The 27823-nt window shown below is 36.1% G+C and overlaps 1 protein-coding gene across 1 annotated transcript in view; it reads left to right on the plus strand.

The window, feature by feature from the left end:
• LOC143634025 (uncharacterized) overlaps positions 1-21588 on the plus strand; it is a 34184-nt gene extending 12596 nt beyond the window's left edge. The window contains exons 2-6 of the mRNA XM_077102213.1: positions 19144-19383; positions 19470-19943; positions 20055-20213; positions 20356-20987; positions 21522-21588. Coding sequence (XP_076958328.1) covers positions 19144-19383; positions 19470-19943; positions 20055-20213; positions 20356-20987; positions 21522-21588 — 1572 coding nt within the window. The remainder of the gene's footprint in view (positions 1-19143; positions 19384-19469; positions 19944-20054; positions 20214-20355; positions 20988-21521) is intronic.
• The last annotated feature ends 6235 nt before the right edge of the window (positions 21589-27823 follow it).

A 27823-nucleotide genomic window follows, 5' to 3' on the forward strand; every position in this document is an offset into this window, starting at 1 on the left:
GAAAAACTCAAACTCAAGCCGTAACCTAGCTGATTATAAAGGCGACAACTTCGCCTGGCATGTTCAGGCGAAGTTGTCCCTAACTTCGCTTAGTTCACAAGTTCGCCTGTATCAGCGAACTTATGAGCTAACTTCGCTTACATACAAAAACACAAATCTAACAAACTCGATTACAGACACTTGAAACTGAACTACTGACATCATGTACCAACATTGTCCCAAAGCATTCTATTGATGACAAAAAGAATGATCCAAAATATCATGTTGTACCGCCACCTATTTGGAACTCCTAAGTTCCAAAAGAACCTGAAGGGTTTCTTAAGGCGATAAATGTGGTGACTGATTCACCACATCTTCATGGATCATCATCTAATTCTTGTGATGAGCAACTTGTTAAGTCTTTCAATAGTTTTGAATGTGAGAGTGAAGTGGGTAAGAAAGTTGTATAGCGAATGAGGTCCATTCGTTAGTGATCTAGGCTAGTTCGTTAAGGTATAAGCCCATTCGTTATGGAAGCATAACGAATGAGGGCTAGTTCGTTAAGCTTATACCATTCTTCATGGAATGTTGACGAATGGAGTCTAATTCGTTATGGAGGCATAACGAATTAGAGTTAACTTAACGAATGGAGCATGTGGCCTATAAATAGGTGGTTCCATGCTCATAATTAAGTGAGATCACACATATGAGAGATGTGAGGTCCATAAGTTATTCTCTCTATAACTTATTATGTATTTATCCATATATATTAATAAACCATATTTAAAGTATTCATGTTCGTATTGTATAATCGATGTATCGGTGCGGCTAGATCCATGGAAGGTTTCCACAATTGGTATCAGAGCAGGGGCTGCTCTCGATGCTTCGATTAAGGTAAATCTGAGCTTTTCGTGTTCTTCGTGTTCTTAGGGTTTTGGTCAGATCTGGAGTAAATTAATGTGTTATAGATGGATTTGAGTGTGAATTCGTGTTTATGGATGGAAAATGAAGCTTCGTGTGTAATTTGGTGTTAAGTTATGGTGTATTGAGTGATTCACCATGGAAGAGTATGTTAACTTTTGATTCGGTTTATGATGATTTAGTGATTGTTAAGTTAATTGGATGATGGATTTGTATTTATAATTGAAATCCACATGTTTTTGTGGATTTTGGTGGTTAATTATGGTGAATTGAAGATTTCACCATTGAAGAGCATGTTATGGGTTAAATTATTTGGTGATGAATAAGTAATTGTTAAGGTAAATTGATGTTGTATTTGGAATCGCGGTGAAATTGTGAGTTTTCGTTGTGATTTTCATGGTAATTTATGGTGTTTTGATGATTTCACCATGGATGAAGCTTGAATTTCCAGAATCCAGCCAGATCTACAATTTTCCGACGAGATAACCACTTTTTTCGGCGAATTTCATTTTTCCGGCGAAGCAGTTCAGATCCAACCACCTGATTTGTTGCTACTGTAGCTAATTCGTTAAGGAAGTTTAACGAATTACTGTAGCAATTCGTTATGGAAAATTTAACAAATTAAGAGTTAATTCGTTAAGGTAATAATAACGAATTAAGTTATTTCGTTAAGTTAATTCGTTAAGTTAAGAGTATAACGAATTAAGGTAATTCGTTAAGGAGATTCGTTAAGTTAAAGTTGACGAATTAAGGCAATTCGTTAAGTTACTTCGTTAAGTTAATTCGTTAAGGTAAATGTAACGAAATAAGGTGATTCGTGAAGATAATTCGTTAAGGTATGGGTAACGAATTAAGACTGATTCGTTATGTATGACGAAGTGTGGACATCCTAACGAATAGGAAGCCATTCGTGTAACTGTTATAACGAATGAGGTTATAACGAATAAGAGTTGGTAATTATAACGAACTGAGTTAGAGAATGGAGAGCACGAACTAAATTAACGAATGGGGTGTATATCTATAACAAATTAGAGAGGCAATTCGTTAAAAAAAAGTAAAATGGCGGGAAAATTTTTCTTGCGCGAATTTTTTCCTGAATACTCCTCGTAAGTGAGTTTTCATTCTTGAAAATTTTTGCGATAATATTTATTTTTCGAAAATTTTCGGTGAATTTTTTGCGGGAAAATCGGGAAAAATTTTCTTAATTGAAATTTTTTTGGGATGTTCCTAATGTATTGGGTACTCTTCTCTCAAATTTTGGTAACATATTTTCTGTCCGACTGTTTACATGTTTCGGCTGGCCGAGGGGGAGATCTCATGTAATTTAAGGGGGAGTGTGTTTGTTTGTGAACCTTGAAGATTATTTAAGACCTTGCCGAATTTGTCAAGAAAAAGGGGAGATAAAACTTTCATTTGAGATTATTTGGCGTGTATCTTCCTACGTTTGCAAGGTTTCTTGAAAATTTACTGCAATTCGGGTGGTAATTCGTGTTTGAAAAGCTACGTTTGACTGAGTTCAAGACTGCAAGTGTTCTTCGATTGGTGATTGATTTGTACAAGATCGAAACCTGACTATGTGGGATACGAGTGTCTGTTCATTTACTTCTTTCTGAGGGACTTTGATCTTGACTATGTTGGCTACGAGTAAATGGCGGATTACTTCTGTTGAGGGGGGCGATTCTCGAACGAGTTGATCTTATTGAAAAATATACGAGTCTTGTCATTGGATTGAAATATTTGATCATTTGGGTTTTATTAATGGAGGTTGGAACTCTGAATCTTATGCCCAAACATTAGTGCATCTTTGCGAATGGGATGTGGAAGAGCTTCAAAGGGTATATTTGGGATACACGTTATCAAGAGAGGGAAAATCGAAGTGAAAGATATTGAATGATCGAGTTGTTCATGAAGATGTGTGATGAGGTTACACGTAAAATATGTTTTTCTTTACCGGTGCTGATGGATAGCTGATGACTTGTTGCTGATTGTTGAAAGATTGAACCATATCATATGCCAATGGTTGATCGGGATGATCTCCAAGAGTTGCTCACATTGAGGGGGTGATCTGATATGAGAGGCTACAAGTTGTTGGTTTGCTGAAAAGATTTAAAGATTGTCTGTCTACCCAAGCCCGAAAATCATCAGTCAAGAGGGTGTCTGTTAGTGCACGGTTTGGTGACTGGTGATTTGCAGTTAAAGTATTCAATATTAAAGTATTCGATAGCCACGGAAAAGGGGGTGTCTGTTAGTGCACCGTTTTGTTGTCCGTAGCATTCGAATAAGTTATACATAGTCTAGATTGTTTATTTATTGTAAAATGGCCATTCGCTATGGATTGTATATCGAATGAGGTCCATTCGTTAGTGATCTAGGCTAGTTCGTTAAGGTATAAGCCCATTCGTTATGGAAGCATAACGAATGAGGGCTAGTTCGTTAAGCTTATACCATTCGTCATGGAATGTTGACGAATGGAGTCTAATTCGTTATGGAGGCATAACGAATTAGAGTTAACTTAACGAATGGAGCATGTGGCCTATAAATAGGTGGTTCCATGCTCATAATTAAGTGAAATCACACATATGAGAGATGTGAGGTCCATAAGTTATTCTCTCTATAACTTATTATGTATTTATCCATATTTATTAATAAACCATATTTAACGTATTCATGTTCGTATTGTATAATCGATGTATCGACGTGGCTAGATCCATGGAAGGTTTCCACAGCTAAAACCAGTTTTATTACAAAAGAAAAGGTATTGGGTTTAAAGAGGGTAACCAAGAGTCTTTAAAACCAAATGTTGGTTTTCAAAAGATTACTTTTGTTAAAGGAGAGACCTTTGAGAAAGAGAAAGATGCCATATTTACAAGGCAATAAAATGATGAGTTTTATAGACTCAAGGCAGAAAGGGAAAGAGGAGATAATCATGTTCATCATGTTAAAAAATTTGTTGATAGGAGGAAATATTTTTTTGTCATGAGTAAGGACATTTGTTCTATTCATGTTCTAAACGATTTTCTAAATCTCTAGAAAGAAAACATGTGGTGAACAAAAAACCATGTGTTAAAGTTCCATTTGTAAAATCTACATCTCCACCCATCAAGATTTTAAAAAGACGTGTGGATAAGGAACTTGTCAAAAAGGCTTTTAAAGCAGGTGGATTTTCAAAAGTTAAGAAAATTGATGGTTTTTATAAGAAAACAAGTTTTGTTAGGAAAAAATGGATGGTTAAGGGTAAAATCAAAGATGTACCTTTTAATTAAACCACTGAGATTGAAATTGAGCATTCTAAAATTGAGAAAGGTGTTAAATCTTTAAAATATGAGCCTTCAAATTCTAATTCATTTAAATCACGCTCATCGGTTGATTCTTTGATTGATTTTGAGGATGATAGTTTTGATGATTGTTTCTTTGAGAAATTGAAACAACCCAAGACCAAGAAGGCTTGGGTTTCCTTATTTCACTAACTGCTTACTTTTGTAGGGCTTTCAAGATCGAATGACTCACGTTGGATTATGGATAATGGAGCCTCTCGACACAAGACATGAACTCTTCATTTGTTAAAGAATGTTAAATCTATTAGAGGAGGATATGTGGTTTGCAGGAAATCAAGGAGGACAAATTGTTGGTGAGGGTACTTTATCGAACAGGAAAGTGATGTTCGAGAATGTGAATTACATCACGGAGCTTGAGAATAATTTGCTGAGTATCTCCTAAATTTGTGACAAAGGCTTTTCAACACACTTTACAAGTCAAGATTGTATGATTCTGAAGCCTGGGTACAAGATTCCAGATGAATGGATTTTGATGAAAGCACCAAGGGAGAATGATCTTTATGTTCTAAACATGAGTGTTGCATCATCGACTCAAGGTACTGTACAGTGCTTTGTCACCAAGGCGTAGGAAAAGGAGTCGGTGTTATGGCATCGTCGAATAGGTCACATCAATGTTCGCAAGATGAACTATCTTGTTCATAACCAACTGGTTGAAGGGGTAAACGTCAAGGGTTTTCATTTGAGTACTGATTGTTGAGTTGTAAGAAGGGTAAACAAAAGAAGAAGTCGCACCTGACGAAGTCTCTCAACTCAATCAACTTACCTTTCGAGAAGGTACACATGGATTTTTTTTGTCCTGTGAATGTCAAAGTATAATCGGGGAACTTTATTTTTTCGTGGTAACTGATGAATATTCATGTGACATGCGTCAAATTCAATTTAGTATTTGTACTCGTTTTATTACGCGTTTGTAATCGGATCGTCGCATTTAATGAAACGTTGAGTTATTAATTATGTTATTCGGTTTTATCTTTATTTACGTGTGACTCGTATTAAAATATTTATAATCGTTTAAAGTATCTATTATATGCACTTATAACCCTTACAATATAAAACTCACCACAATTGATCACTCAACTAATTTTGAGGGACCGTGTTGCAAATAAAAATTTTTTCCCTCTACTTTCCTTCTTCCCGTCGCCAATCGCACCCCCCCCCCTTTCAAAATTTTTATTCTATTAACACATAAATCATGGGATTTGATTAGTTGTTGAACCTTTACAAACACGCTCCATCTCATTATAGTATAACGCGTAAATTGACAGCTAATTCGTATCGGATTGAATCAATTCCGTTAATTAGGGCCGCGGACTGATTTGACCCTTTAACCCTATAAATATACAACCAAAATGCAATTAAACGTGCATACACCACCTCCTCACAATCCCGAAGCAAAACCCTAAGACTATTGCAGCCAATTAGCAGTTATTAACCTCGTTTGACTTCGTATTCGAGCCGTAACCCTAGCCCCGTCGTTCTCCATCTTTCGGTGCTCGTTTAAGGTAATTGAACGTTCATATGTGATCGATTTTCTATAGGTATTAAAAGCCCTCTGTCAATTTCATGAGACAGAGGGCAAAAGGTCTTGCATTGGGATTGATTCGTTCTGGGGTTCTTATGGCTTAAGGGTTAACTGGAATGAAAGGTTATATACTTTTCGTTTCATAATCTAAACGAATCTGCCACTGGCTCAGTTGGCCAGCGTTCATGATGTTTAATCAAGAACCAGCCAGGGGCGCAGGTTCGAATCCCCCTGGTCCGGTTTTTGGTATTTTTTGTTATTCCTTTTATTTCTTTCATTTTTATTATTATTTATTTAAAAAAATGTATTCTTTTTACTTAAAACTTTAATTACATTAACACCTAATAAAATGTACACTTGTTTAACGAACCAAACACTATTAAACTTTCAATAATAAATTCTCATTAAACGTTTTTCGAGTATATATGTATGTATACATATATACATAATCAATTAAAAATATATACATTTCTTTTTTTTTTGTTTTTCTATAACAATAATAATAATAATAATAATATCGACTTTCGATATATTTAAAATTTATTATACGCAAATTTTATGAGAATCCTTTAACGATTTCAAATATATTAAACCCATGTTTGCTCCCGTGTTAGTTCGTTTACATTGGTTTAGATATTTATTTTTGTATATACTTTAATATTTAGGACAAATTGTCGGAACTTCTCGCGGAACCACCTAGTTGCTTTAATCGCTACAATCTCCTCGTTACCGTATTCCCTATTCCAAGTGAGTTCGTCATAACCCCGTTTTAACGCTCTTAATATTTTTGGGGTGTAGCATGTCACAAGTTTTATCTCGTTATTTATGTGCTTATTTGTAAACCGATTCACAATTAGCGTACATGTTAATATTATTCTTACATATTGTTTATGATTATACGTGAACTTGCTTGCAACGTGTTTACTGTTCTTATAGTAGAAGTTACGCAAACGCATACACATACACATAGTGGGAGGGTCCGACGGGACGTACCCGCGCCGTCTAACGTTATGGCTTCGGTTGTTCGTAAGGTGGTTCTCATTTCCCCTATTACTACGGCCTCAGCTAAAGGAACAGGAGGACGACATTAATTGATTTTATTTACTTTACGCTTGAATATTTATTACATTCCTTTTATATATATATATATATATATATATATATATATATATATATGTATACTCAAAAAAACTCATGAAAACTCACCAACTTAATTTTTGACAAATATATTATTTTCAACGTGCTACAGGTTGAATCGATGGCATGCTAAGGATGAAGATCATTAGTATACCTTAGGATATTTGAATAAAGAACTTATTATTGTTTTGATGAAGTGTTTCTTTTTTTGTTTTTATTTATAATTATGAATAATTATGTACTTGTTACGTTACGAAATTAAATGATATAATTATTGTAACAACTCGGTTTTACCAGTTTATATTACCCGCCCATTTTAAACTTGGGAAGACTTTCCAATAAAAATATCACGTCTATCGAGTTAATTATTTATTTTAAATATTATTATGTAATTGTATATGTGATATATATATATAAACAACTTTCAAGACTATGCAATTTTGACCCTAAACTACACTTAACCCTTAAATGCTTCCATCTCTAAACTCCAAGGACTCCATTGCAAATTCTGCATATTATAATCAATAACCCTTTAACCATGACCCGTACCCAGATCCTTTTCACCTCACCAAACCCGTGACTGTTTGTTATAACCGTCCATACAAATCGCGACTTGGACCTCAATTCTCGCAGCTAATTTAGCCAATGAATCATCGAACGTATTATACATACCATATACGGCATAACCGACGATTTAATTTTGTTAACTTGATCAATTATGATTTTTTTTCTTAATATGTGCAGCCGACACCTAATCGAACTCGTTATACATGTATACAATCATATTAATTCAATTAGACTTGCAGTTAGTATCCTTAAACCCTTGCCGTCCTAACCCTTGTAATTGATTGCCTTACCGTTGCTGTGGGGACCTGTTCGTGATCACCTTTGGCCGCCGCTGTTCGTGCACAACTAACCATCGTTTAATCCTCGTTAAAGGTAATTCAACACACTGTTGTAATCGTCGTGACTCCCTCGTCAATAACCCTAAGGTTAATTGTGTTTTCGATTAACGGATTAAACAATTCACGAATTAGGGTTCTTATCAATTTAGTCCAAACCGACACCTTAACTAGTCGTTTTCCGGAACCTTTGTTAAAACATATATTCTACGTGTCTTAAAATATATAGATAAATAAGTTATTTGTAAAGGTTTTAATATTTAAAAGAGTTATTAATCAAAAATATGTAATCTTGTTGATTAACGTACAAAAAAATATAGTTTAGGTATTTTATAAAAGATTATATTTTATATAAACATTATTATTTATCATCCATCATTTATTACTGACAATAAAATGATATATAAGTATTTTAAAATGTATTTTTAGTTTAAAATAAATATGTACAAACGAATCTCTTTTTATAATTAATCCAACAATTTCATAAATATTTATTCAAGTTTTTTTTTTTATATAATTAAATCATGTTATTACGATAAAACTTGATTATGAAATCTATAATAAAAATAATGAAATACATAGCCTTTGTAAGATTTCCTCGATCATCAAATTCGAACCTCTATTTAGTTTTATACTCTTTATTCAATTCGTATTTATTCCACAACTATTGTTACTTAGGATTTCTCGTCGATAACTTTGGAAGAACGTGACTCGTGTTTACTACCGTTCTTACCGCATTCGTTAATCTCTTGCTTATTGCCAAGGTGAGTACCACTTTCCTCTATTTTACTTATTTTCCACGTTTTGGGGACATATGCGTAAATTATATTTCTTATATATACTTATACTCAAAAACTGCAACTTTGTCTTATGTGTTAACAACTTATACCTTACTTGTTTATGTGCTTATTTGCTTTGTATGCTTCCGCATTCAGAGAGGTCCAACATAATCTCAGTCTAGTATGATCATACGCCAGTCGTTAGCTTTGTGCTTCTCGACATCTCAGTTATACTTGCTCATTTGGTTAATTTGTTATTCTCATATGACTTGTTGCAACTACATATTTTTGTTATATACTATATGTGCATTTAAACTGGTGTGCCGCTCACTCAACCTTGTGTTGACAAACTATATTATTTTCAACGCATATGCAGGTTATCGTGTGACATGATTATCAAGATTGTTTGAAGCAACTTAGGATGCATGATAGAGAAAAGATACAAGAACTTAATTTTGGATGTTTAATGTAATTGTTTATTTATAACTTTGATGTACATGAATATTTGTTTGAAATAATTAAATAGATATTGAAACTTATATTGTGCATGATAGTAACCTTGAAAGCTGTGACAATCAGTTCGTGCCCCGACATTTCCGCCGTAGGTTGGGGTGTGACAATTATTGCCGCTTTAAATAGTGTTACGAGCTATGAGTGATCTGTATGTTACACCCGGGCGTATTTCGCTTAAAGTAGGGGTGTTACAGATTGGTATCAGAGCCGTAACTATAAGATAGGTTGTTAGACGTATCGTCCTACTATAGTTATAGTTTATTTTAGGGCCCCGAATTGCATGTATACCCTATGTGCTATGTGCCCGCACTTTTATTAAAAGTTCATTCATACGCTCGAATTTATTACGTTTTATAGCGTCACAAGTACACCTATTCACACACAAACTCCAAGGCTTATGCCTAAACATTTTTTTTATCGACTTATTTATTTAAAAACGATTTTCAATCCTCTTAAAGTTGGTTCTACGTGACGGGTATGTCGTAACTGGAAGGGTGACACGCTTATTTTTCGAACCCTTGACACCAAGGTTTTTAAACCTAAGGATAAGCAATGCGTATAAATCCCAATCAGACGCGGGACCCGGTTGCTTACTGATGTACCTAGAAATATACATCTTTTCAGCATCAAATAATCCCTAAAAACTGCAATTTCTATCTAAAAACATAGCATAAGAGGCTACGTATCATAATAAAACATAATTTCAGGTGAAACCAAGCCCCAAACAAAGAAACAAGCGAAAAGACGAAGAAAAACAGAAGAAAACACAAGAAAACAAAGAAACACGCCCCCATGCCTCAAGAAACACGCCCCCATGCTTCTGAACACGAGAAAAGACAAAATCTGGAAGCATAAGCACGGGGTCGTGCGTACCAAACACGGGGCCGAGGACGAGAACACAGAAAAGACAAGAAGAATTGAGCACATGTCACTAAAAACCACGGGGTCGTGCCTACCAAACACGGGGCCGTGGCCACCTCACAGAAAAGACAAAACAAATCTGGCACATGTCATAAAAATGCACTGGAGCGTGCCCATCAAGAACGGGGCCGTGCCTCACTCTCCAGATTGCCTATAAATAGTGACTCATGTTGCACTCATTTGGTGTGCCTTGAAAAGATATCTATCCGGTTTTCACTTATAAAAACACACACTAAAACTCACCTTGAAGATCTAGTGAAAAGTTTGAAGGCTTGGAGGTCATTACCATCAACCATCATCATCAATGTTTTCAGACCCGGCCCGGACGTCGACCCGGACGCCTTACCGGGTCAACGGTCGGACCGACCCGGGAGGGCGGACCGGTGTTTGACCCGGATGACATATATAATTTAAATATATATTTATATATAAATTAATAACCAAATTGAATATAATGAATTAATTATATATGGACATCACCATCAACCATCATTACCATCAAGATCTAGTGAAGAGTTTGAATGCTTGGAGGTCATTACCATCAAACATCATCATCAACCATCATTACCATCATTAAGAAGGAAGATTCATCTATAATTGGTTAGATTGTTCCAAGTTTAATCATGTATTTGTTATCATCATTCATCTTAATGTTTATCATCATGCTCATTATGAGCTAAACTCCTTTTACCATCTAAAATCTATGAAGAAGCTTTGTTTTACTTGATAATTAATCAAGACATGTGATGTAGTCTAGTAAAGTACATGGTTATATTATAATTATCTTTTGATGAGAAATGTTTCACCATCTTAAATCACTAATTCAAAGTTGGTGGTTGTCAATTCCATTGGCAATCGTTCATGATCGATTCATGTTCTTGAAAGATAGAAATACTTTGATACATTATCGAAACATGGATCCTTATATTGTACTTAGAAATGATGAGATATAAGTTATGATGTATTTCTCTAAACCTTGGTAATCCGAAAATGGCTTTGCTTAGGATATCAAATTAGTTAAAGAAATCATATGTTAACGGAATGTGTAATTATAACCTACATAAATCAACCAAGGGGAGGTTGTGTGATGGACTACAACCACCCAAAGTTGTTAGAATTGGTATTTGAGAAATCGAAGTCAATCCTAATATTTCTACTTTACGAAACTACTTGCCAACTTAAATTGACATCATTGAGATGGCATGACATTAGTAAAGGGTGGACTTTAAAATGCGCATGCTATCTCCTTAGTGCCAAAGATGCTCACTTAAGGTTTAAGGAGTTATCTATCATATATTGCTATGGCAAGTTTATCATATGTCTAAATATTAATTATCAATGTTGAAATGGAGTGGATTCTTGATCTTAGATGGTAACCTTCGCATAATTGAACAACTCATTTAGAATTTCTTGTCTTGGTCACCTATATATTATATATAAGTATTTATATTTTATAAAAAGTTCAAAAATTAACCCCAAGATGATTAAAACCTCCTATTAAAATAAAACAATGATTTATTATTAGAAACATTTGTGTCCACGAATCGATACTTGGTTCTTACCAATACTATTCCACATATACGATAGGTACACTTGCCTATTTTGTGTGTGTTCAGTCTTTGTGGAAATCACTTTTATAAATTTAAAACACGATCTTGTGCAAAAGCAAATCATTCCATCCATCATATTTTATACCACATGCACGCACGCATCACTTACCTAGAGGGTTAGAAAAGGGTGTTGGAACTTATTAGGCCAAATCATACCATGCAAACGTCATACGAACCATAACTTTATGTTGTCAAACGTGGACATTTTCCTTTGTGAATAGAGAATGGTTGCACTCCTGCTCTTAAATCTCATACAAGTCATGGTGGTAAATGGATATCCAAATTTCAATACAATTTTCATGTGATTTTGGTATTATCAATATTTTTATTCAAAAGGTTTAAGTATTCCACTTCTCGAAATCTTCACTCGATAACTCACGCGTGTAGTACTCTCTCTTTTCAGCATGTCTGCTCGTTTCCCTCGTCGTCCTGCAAGAAACTCCAGCCGCAAGATGACAGCCCAGATCACTAAGCAACTGACTGTTGTGCTCCCGAATATGGTGGCTCAACTGCACCAAACCATTGCTTCCAACTCAAACTCAGCTACTTCGGGTTCGAACTCCAACTCTTGTCGTTACAAGACCTTCACCGATACGATTCCTCTTAAGTTTGATGGCTCTGAAGGTGCCACTGCACTACTGGAATGGTACCAAAGTATGGAGAGTACTTTCCTCCATATCGAATGTCCTGAGGACAAGAAGACACGCTTTGCTTCAAGTGTCTTCAAGAAAAGAGCCTTAACTTGGTGGGTTCAAGAAAAATCCACTAGTGGTGCTGATGTAGCCATGGCCTTGCCATGGTAGGAACTTAAGGAAATCATGACCGAAGAGTTCTGTCCACCCAACGAACTCATGAACCTTGAGGTGGAATTTTGGAATCTTAAGCAAGAGGGTGGTGATAACGCTACTTACACCGCTCGCTTCAACGAGCTTAGCGTCTTGGTGTCACATCTTGTCACCCCTCTTTCTCGTGGGATTATCAAGTATGTTCGGGGTTTGCCAAGGCAAATCCAAGACTCAGTCCAAAGCATTCCCCCCAAAACTCTTCGCGAGGCGGTTGTCCTTGCTGCATCCTTGTCTGACAACCACGTTAAGGCAGGAACCCTCAAAGGCAGCAAGAAGAGTGTTGAGAAAACCGAGGCCGAACCTTCCAAAGAGGTAACGGCCGAAGCCACACCCAAACCAAACCGCAACATCAACAACAACCATTCCAAGAAACGAAAGCAAAACTGTGCCTTAACCCAACAAAACGCACCTCAACCTCAATACCAACCAACCCAAACCCTAAACCTTCAAGCTCCACCTACAAAGAAACCTTACCACGAACCACACCCGTTTTGCCAAATTTGCCAACAACACCACCAACTCGGCATCCCTTGTCGACAATGCACCCATTGTGGCCGTTACGGACACCTGCTAGGCGCATGTTTCGAATTCATGCGTATCCATCCAACCCTCACCAAACCACCCCGCACTCCCCACACTTTCAACCAAAATCGTGTTTTAACTCAAGCTCAACCCATTGATCAAGCTTACCCCACCCCTCGAGCGTGTTTCAATTGCGGAGATCCTAGTCATTTCTGCAACGCGTGTCCCCGGCTCGCATATCAAGTCTAAATGGCCACTCCGCATGTGTACCCTGCTCAAGCCTATTAATCTCGGGCCTTTCAACCAGTTCCACAACTTATGGCCAACCAAGTAGTTCAACCGGTTCAAGCCAATCAAGCCTCGACTTCTCAAGCTACACCCGTCGTCCCCAATGCTCATGGGAGGGCATTCGTTATCAATACAAATCAAGCTCAGCATAACAATGATGTGGTGAACGGTACGTTCTTGGTTAATAACGTTTATGCATCCATTTTATTCGATACCGGTGCCGATATGAGTTTTGTGTCTTTTGATTTTGAGCCTATGATTTCGTCGTCTCGTTCTAAACTCGAAAGGTCCTTTACGGTTGAATTCGTGAATGGTAAAACTATCTTGATTGACTCGGTTATTCGTGGTTGTACTCTAAATCTCAACGACTATGACTTTTCTATCGACCTCATTCCTATGCAACTCGGAAGTTTTGATATCATAGTAGGCATGGATTGGTTAGCTCAACATCGTGCCGAAGTCGTGTGCTTTGAGAAGTATATTCATATTCCACTAGACGACGATCGGATTTTGCGTATTTTCGGCGAAAATCCTTCCAAGGGGCTCAAGCTTTTGTCGTGTACTCAAGCCCAAAAATACTTACGTAAAAAGTATGTGGCTTTCCTTGCCTAACGTCTTGGAAAAGAAACAAGAAAGAAGACAATAAAAGACATTCCGGTAGCTCGTGATTTTCCCAAAGTTTTCCCTGAAGATGTTTCTGGTTTACCTCCTACTCGTGAAGTGGAGTTTTGTATTGATCTTGTGCCTGGTGCGAAACCCGTCGCCAAAGCTCCTTATCGTCTCGCACCTTCGGAAATGCAAGAGCTAGCGAGTCAACTCCAAGAACTCTCTAGCAAAGGTTTCATCCGCCCAAGTTCATCACCTTGGGGCGCACCTGTTCTTTTTGTTAAAAAGAAGGATGGTTCCTTTCGAATGTGTATCGATTATCGTGAAATCAATAAACTCATGATTAAGAACCGATACCCTTTGCCTAGAATTGACGACCTTTTCGATCAACTCCAAGGAGCATCTTGCTTTTCAAAAATCGATCTTCGTTCGGGTTATCACCAATTGCGCGTTCATGAGGATGATATACCCAAAACCGCTTTTCGAACTCGTTACGGTCATTACGAAATTATGGTTATGCCTTTCGGCTTGACCAATGCACCTGTGGTGTTTATGGACCTCATGAACCGCGTATGCAAGCCTTATCTCGATAAGTTCGTGATCGTGTTTATTGACAACATTCTCATTTACTCGAAACCTAAATTTGAGCATGAAAAACATTTTCATGATATCCTCTTGTTGTTGAAGAAAGAACAACTTTTTGCCAAGTTTTCTAATTGCGAGTTTTGGTTAACGAAGTTCAATTCCTTGGCCATATCGTTAACGAAAAAGGCATTCATGTTGATCCCGTTAAATCGAAGCCGTTAAAAATTGGAAGACCCCAACTTCACCTACGGAAGTTCGATCCATTCTTGGTCTCGCTGGTTATTACCGTCATTTCATTTTGAACTTTTCCAAGATCACTTTACCCCTCACCGCCTTAACTCATAAGGGTAAACCTTATGAGTGGGGGGCTAAGCAAGATGAAGCTTTTCAAACCTTGAAGCGTCTTTGCGACACTCCTATCCTAGCCCTTCCCGAAGGAAACGAGGATTTTGTTGACTATTGCGATGCCTCGAATCAAGGTCTCGGGTGCATTCTCATACAACGAGGCAAGGTCATCGCCTATGCGTCACGACAACTTAAGGTTCATGAAATGAATTATACGACACACGACCTTGAGCTCGGAGTTGTAGTATTCACGTTGAAAACTTGGAGACACTATTTGTATGGGACGAAATGTGTGGTATTCACCGACCACAAGAGTCTCCAACATATTTTTAACCAAAAAGATTTAAACATGAGGCAACGACGATGGGCCGAACTTCTTAGTGACTACGATTGCGAAATACGTTACCATCCCGGTAAAGCAAACGTAGTAGCTGATGCCGTTAGTCGCCAAACCCATGTCAAAAGAATTCTTCTTGTAAGCGTTGTTATCCAAAACGATCTTCAGCTACGTATCTTTGACGCCCAACACATCTCCATCACTGAAGGCAATATGTACAAAGAGATGTCGTGTGGTGCTGAACTCCAACTCGAAACCAAGCGTGATGGTTTGCTATATTTTCTTAACCGCCTTTGGATCCCATATCGTGACAATCTTCGCACGTTTATAATGGGCGAAGCTCACAAGTCACGATATTCTATCCACCCCGGTGCGGATAAAATGTATTTCGGCCTTTGAACTACTTTCTAGTGGCCTGGCATGAAGAAAGATATCGCTATCTATGTCGGAAAATGTTTAACATGTGCTAAGGTAAAAGCCGAGCATCAAAACCTGCTGGATTGCTAGTGCAACCGTTTATTCCAGTCTGTAAGTGGGAGAACATTACGATGGACTTCGTCACAAAACTTCCCACCACCAAGAGGCAACATGATAGTATTTGGGTAATCGTCTACCGATTAACTAAATCAGCCCATTTCATCCCCATTCGGGTAAAGCATTCGGTCGAGCAGCTCGCTCAAATCTATGTCAACGAGATTGTTTGTCACCATGGTATACCCTTGAGTATTATATCTGATCGTGAAGGTCGTTTCGTGTCTCATTTTTGGAATTCGCTTCAAACCGCCTTGGGAACCCGTCCAGATCTTAGCACCGCTTTTCATCCTCAACGGATGGTCAGTCTGAAAGAATCATTCAAACCCTTGAGGGCATGCTAAGAACTTGTGTGCTTGATTTTGGTGGTAATTGGGATACTCATCTTCTGTTAGTTGAGTTTTCATGCAATAATAGTTATCATTCGAGCATCAAAATGGCTTCATTCGAAGCACTCTATGGCCGTAAATGCCGTTCTCCTATTTGTTGGAACGAGATCGGTGAGACTCATCTCACTGGACCCGAAATGGTAAAAGATACCACCGAAAAAATAGCTCAAATTCGTAATAATCTGCTTACTGCTAGAATTCGCCAAAAGTCTTACGCTGATAAGCAACGACGACCCTTGGAATTCGAAGTCGGCGACCTTGTCCTCCTCAAGGTTTCACCTTGGAAAGGAGTAGTCCGTTTCGGTATGAACGGTAAACTAGCCCCCCGTTTTGTTGGTCCGTTCAAAATCCTTGAATGAATCGGATATGTTGCTTATCGCCTCGAGCTCCCGCAAGAGCTTCAAGGCATCCATCCTGTGTTTCATGTTTCGAACCTTCGAAAGGTTCTAGCTGACGAGAACCTTCATATCCCTCTAGACGAGGTACATATCGATAAGACAATGCACTTTGTTGAGAGACCGGTGGAAATAGTAGATCGAATGGATAAGGAAACCAAGCGTAGCCGAATCCCTTTGGTCAAGGTTCGTTGGGAATCTAAGCGCGGTGCGGACGTCACTTGGGAACGTGAAGACCAAATGAGGTCTAAGTATCCGCATCTATTTGCTACGGATGCTAATTCCTAATTTCGGGACGAAATTTCTTAAAAGTTGGGAATGTTGTGACATTCGTCAAATTCAATTTAGTATTTGTACTCGTTTTATTGCTCGTTTGTCATCGGATCGTCGCATTTAATGAAATGTTGAGTTATTAATTATGTTATTCGGTTTTATCGTTATTTACGCGTGACTCGTATTAAAATATTTATAATTGTTTAAGTATCTATTATGTGCACTTATAACCCTTACAATACACAACTCACCACAATTGATCACTCAACTAATTTTGAGGGACCATGTTGCAAATAACAATTTTTTCCCTCTACTTTCCTTCTTCCCGTCGCCAATCGCACCCCCCCCCCCTTTCCAAATTTTTGATTCTATTAACACATAAATTATGGGTTTTGATTAGTTAGTTGAACCTTTACAAACACGCTCCATCTCATTATAGTATAACGCGTAAATTGACAGCTAATTCGTATCGGATTGAATCAATTCCGTTAATTAGGGCCGCGGACTAATTTAACCCTTTTAACCCTGTAAATATACAACCAAAATGCAATTAAACGTGCATACACCACCTCCTCACAATCCCGAAGCAAAACCCTAAGACTATTGCAGCCAATTAGCAGTTATTAACCTCGTTTGACTTCGTATTCGAGCCGCAGCCCTAGCCCCGTCGTTCTCCATCTTTCGTTGCTCGTTTAAGGTAATTGAACGTTCATATGTGATCAATTTTTAATAGGGATTAAAAGCCCTCTGTCAATTTCATGAGACAGAGGGCAAAAGGTCTTGAATTGGGATTGATTCGTTCTAGGGTTCTTATGGCTTAAGGGTTAACTGAATGAAAGGTTATATACTTTTCGTTTCATAATCTAAACGAATCTGCCACTGGCTCAGTTGGCCAGCGCTCATGATGTTTAATCAAGACAAGGCCAGGGGCGCAGGTTCGAATCCCCCTGGTCCGGTTTTTGGTATTTTTTGTTATTTCTTTTATTTCTTTCATTTTTATTATTATTTATTTAATAAAATGTATTTTTTTTTACTTAAAACTTTAATTACATTAAAACCTAATAAAATGTACACTTGTTTAACGAACCAAACACTATTAAACTTTCAATAATAAGTTCTCATTAAACGTTTTTCGAGTATATATGTATGTATACATATATACATAATCAATTAAAAATATATACATTTCTTTTTTTTTTTGTTTTTCTATAACAATAATAATAATAATAATAATATCGACTTTCGATATATTTAAAATTTATTATACGCAAATTTTATGAGAATCCTTTTTCGATCCCAAATATATTAAACCCATGTTTGCTCCCGTGTTAGTTCGTTTAAATTGGTTTAGATATTTATTTTTGTATATACTTTAATATCTAGGACAAATTGTCGGGACTTCTCGCGGAACCACCTAGTTGCTTTAATCGTTACAATCTCCTCGTTACCGTATTCCCTATTCCAAGTGAGTTCTTCATAACCTCGTTTTAACGCTCTTAATATTTTTGGGGTGTATCATGTCACAAGTTTTATCTCATTAGTTATGTGCTTATTTATAAACCGATTCACAATTAGCGTGCATGTTAATATTATTCTTGCATATTGTTTATGATTATACGTGAACTTGCTTGCAACGTGTTTACTGTTCTTATGGTGGAAGTTACGCAAACGCATACACATACACATAGTGGAAGGGTCCGACAGGACGTACCCGCGTCGTCTAACGTTATGACTTCGGTTGTTCGTAAGGTGGTTCTCATTTCCCCTATTACTACGGCCTCGGCTAAAGGAACGGGAGGACGACATTAATTGATTTTATTTACTTTAGGCTTGAATATTTATTACATTACGAACGTTGAATCGTGCCTTTTATATATATGTATACTCAAAAAAAACTCATGAAAACTCACCAACTTAATTGTTGACAAATATATTATTTTCAACGTGCTACAGGTTGAATCGATGGCATGCTAAGGATGAAGATCATTAGTATACCTTAGGATATTTGATTAAAGAACTTATTATTGTTTTGATGAAGTGTTTCTTTTTTTTTATTTATAATTATGAATAATTGTGTACTTGTTACGTTACGAAATTAAATGATATAATTATTGCCGCTTTAAATAGTGTTACGAGCTATGAGTGATCTGTACGTTACACCCGGGCGTATTCCGCTTAAATCCGGGGTGTTAAACTCACGCTTCTCGTGGGTGATGTTTTTTGAATCGAAAGATAAGACCTTCGACAAACTGATGATCTTATTAAAGAAGCTCGAGATGTTATATAACCTGCCAATCCGAAGAATCAGAACCGACAATGGTACCAAGTTCAGGAACAACCGAATGATTCAATACTGTCACGAGCATGGTATTATTCATGAATTCAATGCTCCTTATACTCCACAACAGAATGGAGTTGTTGAACGAAAGAATATGGCGTTGATTGAAACAGCTAGGGTGATGTTGGCTGATTCGAAACTTCCTATTAGTTTTTTGTCAGAAGTTGTTGCCTCAGCTTGTTACACTCTTAATCATGTTCTAATAGTAAAGAAGTTTGGCAAAACCTATTTCGAGATGCTTAATCGACGAAAGCCGAATTTGAAGTGGCTTGTCCGTTTGGATCACAATGTACCGTTCTTGATCCTGATGGTAAATTTGGTGCTAAGTCTGCGGAAGGTATCTTTGTGGGTTATGCTAGTCCTTTGCGTCATGTAGTTTTACCTAGCATCAACCAGATTGCGCAAGTACAGCATGTTGACTGTCAAAGATATGCTACTCATCTTCAACGAAAGGGCGATGCATGGATGTTTGACTATGACAGTTTGTGGAATTGCTTCTCATTTCCTGAAGAGGAAATCACTGATGAAATGGCCACACTGTTATTTCAACAATATTTGGGTGAAGGGTTTCATGAAGAGAATACACAAGATGTTCCAATCTTTAATATTGATCCGGCACCTGATGTTGATGAACATGTTGATGATACGCCGGCTACGCCATCCTTTGACGATGATGGTGAAGATCACAATGATGTGATTGAGTCTTTTGTTCAACCGTCACCGAATTCTAATGAAGTGATTTCTAATGAAGTGATTAGTGAAGATAATGTCATGAATCTTCCAAATGATGTGGTGGTTCCGAATGAAGTTATGCCTCGAATGTTATCATATCACCCGGAAGAGAGTATTATTGGTGATCTGAATACTGGAGTACGAACTCGAAGTCAAATTGACCAGAGTCTCAGTTGTTAATATACTCAAGTTTCTCCACTTCAAAACCGGTTCTCAATCAAAATTTTCATTTCACAAATTGAACTGAAGACATATAAACAAGCTTTGACTGGGAGAGTTCTGTCAATGCGATGCAAGAATAATTGTTGCAATTTGAAAAGCTTGGGGTATGGAAACTTGTTAATCTACCTGATAACAAATGATGCATTAATACCAAGTGGATTTTCAAGTGCAAAAGAGACGAAAATGGTATAATTATCAGAAACAAAGCTCGATTGGTGGTTCTTGGTTTTAATCAAAGGGAAGGAATCGATTACAACGAAGTCTATGATCCCGTTGCTAGACTTAAAACTATCCGGATTTAGCCTTTTCATCTTGGAAATGATTCAAGGTCCACCAGTTAGATGTGAAGTCTGTTTTCCTTAACGAAAAATTAAGTGAAGAAGTCTTTGTAGGACAACCACCGGGGTTTGTTGATCCTATTCACAAAGACAAGGTGTATCTTCTCGACAAAGCTCTTTACGGATTACATCAAGCCCCGAGAGCTTGGTATGAAACATTGTCTCAACACCTGTTAGCCAATTGCTTTGTTCGTGGCAATGTTGATTGTACACTCTTCACTAAGAAAGTAGATGGCCATCTGCTGATAGTCCAGGTCTATGTCGACGATAACATTTTTTGGTCGACAAACAATAATCTATGCAAAATATTTGAGGAAGTTATGAAGTCGAAGTTTGAGATGAGAGCTATGGGAGAGTTGAAGTTTTTCTTGGGTTTGCAAGTCGAACAGTTGTCTGATAGTATATTTATTCACCAGACAAAGTATGTTAATGATATCCTTGAAAAATTCAATATGGATGAATCAACGTCGATTAGCACTCATATCCCGTTAAATCATGGAATTGGTCCTGATCCCACCGAGGAGAAGGTTGATGAAACACTCTACCGTTCTATGATTGGTTCCCTCATGTATCTCACTGCTTCAAGCCCAGACATCATGTATCCGACGTGTTTGTGTGCCCGGTATCAATCCAGTTCAAGAGTCTCTCACCTAACGTTGGTATAGCGGATATTACGGTATCTTAAGGGATGTCCAGGGGTCGGTCTTTTGTATCCTCGAGACAATGTATTTGAGCTGAGAGCCTATTCTAATTCGGACTATGGTAACTGCAAGCTGAATGCCAAATCTACCACCGTCGGCTGTCAATTCTTTGGTAGCAGGTTGGTGACATGGCAATGTAAGAAGCAGACGATTTTGTCGCTATCTACCTGTGAAGCCGAGTATGTAGCTGCTTCTAGCTGTTGTTGTTAGATTTTATGGATACAACAACAAATGCGCGACTATGGTTTTAAATTTCTTACTACTCCTATTTTTGTAGATAATACTGCTACTATATCCATAACTAAGAACCCGGTAAGTCACTCTAAAACTAAACACATTGAGATACAGTATCACTTCATCCGTGATGGCTATGAGAAGAAGTTGATTACCGTAGACAAAATTCACACAGATGAACAAAAAGCTAATCTTTTTACTAAAGCTTTCGATAAAAACAGATTTTTGTATTTGTTGGCGCTTAACGGTATTAAGAACATGGGCGGTGGGAAAGTGAGTAATCCCTAGGTTATGGAATCCGACCTTTGATTAACCGTTCACCATGTCAATTTTATTTTAAATATTTTTCTTAAAATGGTTTTTGATTTTAGGGGGGGGGGATAGTTTGGGAAAAATACAAAAACATTTGAAAAATCTTATAAGTCAAAAACATTTGAAAAAGTATGATATCCAAAAATATTGAAAAATGTGAAACTCAAAAACAATAGAAACGCTCCTCAAAATGAGTTTTGAAGCATAAAAGGAAAATGATAGTACATTGATCATCTTGTTCCAAATCCAGTAAATGAAGTATAAAAGTCTATTACTTAATGTTTGGTGTATGGTAGGCTTTTGTACAAACAAGTAAGGGAATAAGTGATATACACTTAAATTGTCATGTTGAAAGATGGGTTAGAATTCTAGCAAAAGTCTTGGTAATGAAGGCAGAAATGTAATAATATGTCATACTCAAACCTTATGTTTCAGTAGATCACCAAAATAAAGTATTAATAAAAGTTTTTTTAAGATTCTAGTACACAGTCTACATTTCAATGGTGTATGCTTTTATAGCCTTAAATCCGGTATTAATGGGATGCACTAGGTTTCTGGAGCCATTGAGGTCTTTATGCGGTTTATCATTTGGGTCATTTCGGTGAATATTTAAAAAGGTGTTCAAAGAGCGAACCCTGAAAAGTCATTAAACTTTGATCACTTTGTACTTTGTACAACTTTCACTACTGACTTGATCAAAACACGTTGTTAGACATACATTGTTTCCACCCTTGCACGCGTCTTAATACCAATAAGAACGGACCCCAGGGGATACAATGTCTGCAAGCCGACAGATGAAATCGTGCATACTCATCCATGGTAAAGGAAACTTAGGGTATTGCTTGATAATGTGGGTATGCCTTGTTGTGGAAAACTGTTGCTAAAATTACCAATTTAAAAATTTTAAAAATTTTGATCTGCTGGTTCTAAGGGTTAACTCAAGTTGGGGTGACATGGTAAAAATCAAAATAAGCCTGAATCAAAATTAGAATCTGATCATGTTCTGGTATTATGTGCTTAATTGAACCTTAATCATATCACTGATGTCTCTGAATCTTTTGTTATAAAAGTATAAGTGGACAACCATATTCATGACCGACTTAACATCAGACATAATAAAGCTGAAAACCGTGATGGAAGAACGAATTGATCAATATGATTCCTTGCTCAACTCACAAAAATTTGTTTCTTTATGTTCTTAGTTTTTAATATTTTTGTTTTAGTTACAAATTTTCATTCTTAAACCAAAAATATTTTACATTTCTGTATTATTTTCGATTTTGGTGAATGGTGGATCGGGTTTGGATATCCGAGAATCTGAATCAAGTGGTTGTTTTTTACATAAATATTGCATAATTGGGATTTAAAGTTCAAATGAATTTATTAAGGTCATTAATTTGGACTTGATTAATTTCAATAATGGAAATTGGTTGCTTAAAATCAAAATTGTTAAAAATTTGTGGTCAAAATTTCAAAAGGATTCATCAAGGACATTAATTTGGACTTGATTGAGATTGAAAGTGTGAAATTTGTCAAATTTAAATGTTGAATGAAAGTTCATCGTATAAGAGTTAAACTTATACGGCGTATAAGTTTAAATGACTTATACGGAGTATAAGTCCAATTCATGGCGTATAAGTCTGTGGTGTGTGTGTGTATATATATATATATATATGGTAAGGATCCTAAGAGAACCCTTTGCAAATTGAGAACTTTGAGAACCATTTTGGACCACTAAAAACACTTTTAAAAAAAATATTTAAAAAATCATAAAACAAAAAATAATCAAAATTTTAGAAAAGTAAAAAAAGCAAAATTCTTATATTTCAATCCGGTTTCATTAAAAAAAATAAAAAAAACGTCGTATTATACACATATGTATAATTTTATATAATCATTAGTTACGTAATATACACATATTTACAGTATCATTTATCTTAAATTATACACATGTGTACAAAAAAACATGTAAATGTACATATATGTATATATTATACATATGTGTATATAATTTAGCTAAACCGAGTTTTTTTATGAAACCGGGATGATAAAATAAGACTTTTGGTTTTTTTACTTTTTTCATTTTTGCGTTTTTTTATGTTTTATGATTTTTTTTATTTTTGAGTTTTTTGTGGTCCAAAATGGTTCTCATAGTTCTCAATTTTAAAAAAGTTCTCTCATGATCCTGATCCTGATCCTAATCCTATATATATATATTGACTTTATGCGCTGAACTATTCATCTCTATCTTATGCGCTTGTGTTTGACAGATACGGCAATATTGCTGTACATTCAGTTATCTGTATATCAATGAAATTTTCACCCGTGTATCATCTGATTTGTTGCAAAAGTTGATTCTTGTGGTTGATTCTCACACCACTTGAGTCTTAAAAGGTAAAACCATGTCTTAGTTTGTTGGATCTGATTTTGGTCGTAGATGATGAACAGTACATAATTTGTTTGGACTTAATTGGTCTTATTGACGGAGGGTTTTTGTTCTTAAACTATTATTGATGATAATCCGAACCTTTATGTTCATGTTTGATTGATTATCAGTGTTTGTTTTTGTCTAGATTAAGTTTGACCTAGATTTAGTCTATGACCGCATAAGTGTTATGAACACTTATACGGTGTATAAGTCTAATTGACTTATATGGCGTATAAGGACAGTATACTTATTTACTGTTTGACACAAGGCTCGAGGTTTATAGCCGACAAACTGTTAGATTGTCTATTTATATTCAGATTTAAAGACTGCAACAATCAATGTGTTTCTTCTACTTCTTGATATTCTTATCAGTCTCTATTTCAAGTTAATATCTTTGCTGAAACTGTCAATCTTGAGGTATGTTTATCTGATGTTTTGCATGAGTAATCATCAAAATGAGTCTTTCGGTAGTTGAAGAGTAAGGTGTTGATTGATTTTTTAACCAACAGTTTTAGTTTTAGTTAGAAAAATGGTAAAATTTTTCATTTTTGACTGGGTTTTTGCATATGGCTATTGGGTGCTTCATGACCGGTCTTCTTGAAAATTTGACATATGGTTTAGAGTTGAAGATTGGAGAGTGAGTGATTGCTATTGATGTTTTGGTTGTTGGTGGGTGGATTGTTATTCTGATTAGAAGCGGTCATGGCGTCCGGAGGTACGGGATTTGATTGTTGATGGAGGAGACGTTCCTCATACACCAATAATTTGGATCGTAACTGGGCAAATGAGGTCGGTGTTTCGAAATTCTCAATATTAAGGACAAAGACATCAAAGGAAGGTGAGTTGAAACCATGAAGAACTTGTGATAAAAGATCTTGATCAGTGACCGAGTCACCAAAGGATTGCAACTGGTTAGCCAATTTTTTTGGCCGCGTCACTGTAGGTTGTGATGCTTTGAGTATTCTGTTTAAGAAGTTGAAACTGAGTCTTATATTGAGACTTCTTGGCAAACACTTGATCAAAAAAAGTGGTTTCTATAATGGACCAAAGGTCTGTGGCAGTAGTGGTACCCACGACGAGATGTGCAATGGAGGGATCAAGAGTGACATTAATACAAGCACACACATATCCATCGTTGCGATCCCACTCGGTATGGTCATCGATGGGGACGAGGGGTCCGGGTGAGATGTGCTCGAGGAGACCTATGGTTCTTAGAATAGTAGTGATTTGATGTTTCCATGAAAGAAAGTTATCGTGGTTCAATCGCACACTAACGAAGTTTGCGATATTAGTAAGGGGAAAACGGTGTGGATCGGATGGAGGATTTGGAGGGGGGGCTATTATCAATAGATGTTGTCATGGCAAATGGGGAAAAAAAGGAAGGAGATGTTTTCAACATGGATTGATCGAATGGCTTGATAGCATGTAGAAACGTAAAGGAAAGGATAATTGTTTTGTTAGTTATCTTGAAGTTTTACAAAGCATATATATACTACTACATGAGGAAATGAAAAACTAGAGAATAAATTATATGGTACGGACATGGGTACGGGTACAGGTACTTTTGTGAGAGAAAGGATGAGAAAGATTGATGACAAGGCTTTAACAATGTTGAAGCTATGTCTGTCTTGGGAAATACTCACCAAGGTTGCACATCATCCCAATGCCAAGGCAATGTATGATGCAATACTTGAGATGTTTGAAGGAAATGTTGAACTCAAGAACATCAAGAAGCAGAGATTGAAGCAGCAGTTAGAAAGATTCAAGTATAAAGAAGGAGAAAGGTTGAAAACGATACTCGCTTTGGTACCCCTTTGTTTTTTTTTTAAATCTCCACTAAACTAGGTAACGGTACGATACCGACAATCAATTATCTATAATACCAAAACTGTAATACCATAACCATAACCGTAATAACTGCAACCAAAATATAATACCAAAATAAAAAATAAAACAAATCAACCATAATATAAAATCCATTCAAATCAAGTAATAAATACCAAAACATGCAAAGTATCAAAAAAAATTATCAAAATGTTTAAAACAAAATTAACTTATACAAAGAAAGTCAACATTCGTTTAATCTTCACTAATCATCTTTCCATTTTCCCTTTTCCTTTTTTTGTTTATTGTTTCCTCAATTTTTATAGAAAAACAAGAAGAAAGTTAATATATGCTATTTAATTATATACACAATTACACATACATGAAATAAAAATATACGAATATACAATATATGAATATATACATATAGATTGAGAATGAACTTATTCAACTAATATATATTATGTTTAAAAAAATCCCACTTGAAAGTTAGTTCATGAGTGTTGGAAACCTAATAAAAGCCCCTACATATTCTAAATGGGTACCAGCACCCGTACCTGTACCCGTACCTGTACCCGAAAGTACCAGTACCTATAATCAGTAAATTTGGGTACACATACCTATACCCAATAGACACATACGGGTATAGGTACGGGTATAAGTACGGGTACTGAACAGATACAAGTACGGATATTCGGGGAAAAAAATCTCATCCCTAGCTCACACGAGTTTGTTGCCCATGACTTGCTACATGACAAGGAACACAAATTTGAAGCTTCCATAACCTTTAAAGTTGTTTTAATTTATGTTTACAATATCACTCATAGATAAAATAATGTCTTAAACCTATTTAACTTTTTAGTAATTATATTTGTATCTAGTTTATTTGTATTCATTAATGTTTGTTAAATAATAATAATAATAATAATAATTGTATGTGCAGTTTTGATTAATCTTTCTCTTAAAGTTCTGATATAAATTTTATTAAAAACAGAGTTCAATTCAAACGAAGCATTTCTTAGTATCATAAACCATATTGAGTGTCAATACCGTAACGGTACGTGACGAACTAAACCGATACCAACTGAACAACATAGTACCAATGTCGATATAATCCGGATCAATATTATAATATATTTTTGTGGCTTTCAGTCAATGTGAAACACACGATGATCACATTTAAACGGTAACCCTTAAATTTATGCTTATATTTGTTTACATCCGATACTATGATTATTTTTATCTAGTACCAAATAAATGTTGTAAAGAGAGCAAAAAGATATGGTTATATAACATATAACATAAGTTTAAAAAAATAATGATAGTGTTTAAAACAGACTAGATGGGTGCCCGTGCGATGCAGCGGGTCTTTGAACGCGGACTCTATTAATCACGTAACAATTATGAGTGTTCATGGTTCGGTTTAAAACCTTAAAACCGTTTAAACTAGTCATCGGTTTGGTTTCACGGCTGAGTTTTTTACTTTCAGCCGGTTTTTTACTTCCTTTATCCTTTCAAGTATCATATTTTGACTTAGTTGGAATTGATAATACGGTTAAATTAATAATTATTTTAAGCAAATTTTATTATCAAAGCTTACATTGTTAAGCCAAATCAGAACCAGACTGTTAATAACATTTTGGTTTCAATTTTCACTGGTTTAGTTTTCGCTTAAAAATAATTAAAACCGGCATTGAACACCCCTACGTAACATATTAATTTTTTCAATTGAAAAAAATATAATAATATTATACTAAAATTAAAGAAAATAAAATACTCGTTTTTATAGTGCAATATTTGTACAAAAATATTAACGTATGGAAAACTTACTGTCGTTTAAAAATCATGGGTGAGAAGTTGGTTTAAAGTTGAAACTAAAAACAAGATATGGTTAAAGATGAGAGGGCAAGCTTGTAAGTTGGGTGAATTGTTTTTAAAAGACAAGTTTACCCTTAATTA

Source organism: Bidens hawaiensis, unplaced genomic scaffold, assembly GCF_021521415.1.
Source record: "Bidens hawaiensis isolate Kalapana, Puna unplaced genomic scaffold, B.hawaiensis_p1.1 tig00006968_1, whole genome shotgun sequence".
NCBI classification, from domain to species: domain Eukaryota; kingdom Viridiplantae; phylum Streptophyta; class Magnoliopsida; order Asterales; family Asteraceae; genus Bidens; species Bidens hawaiensis.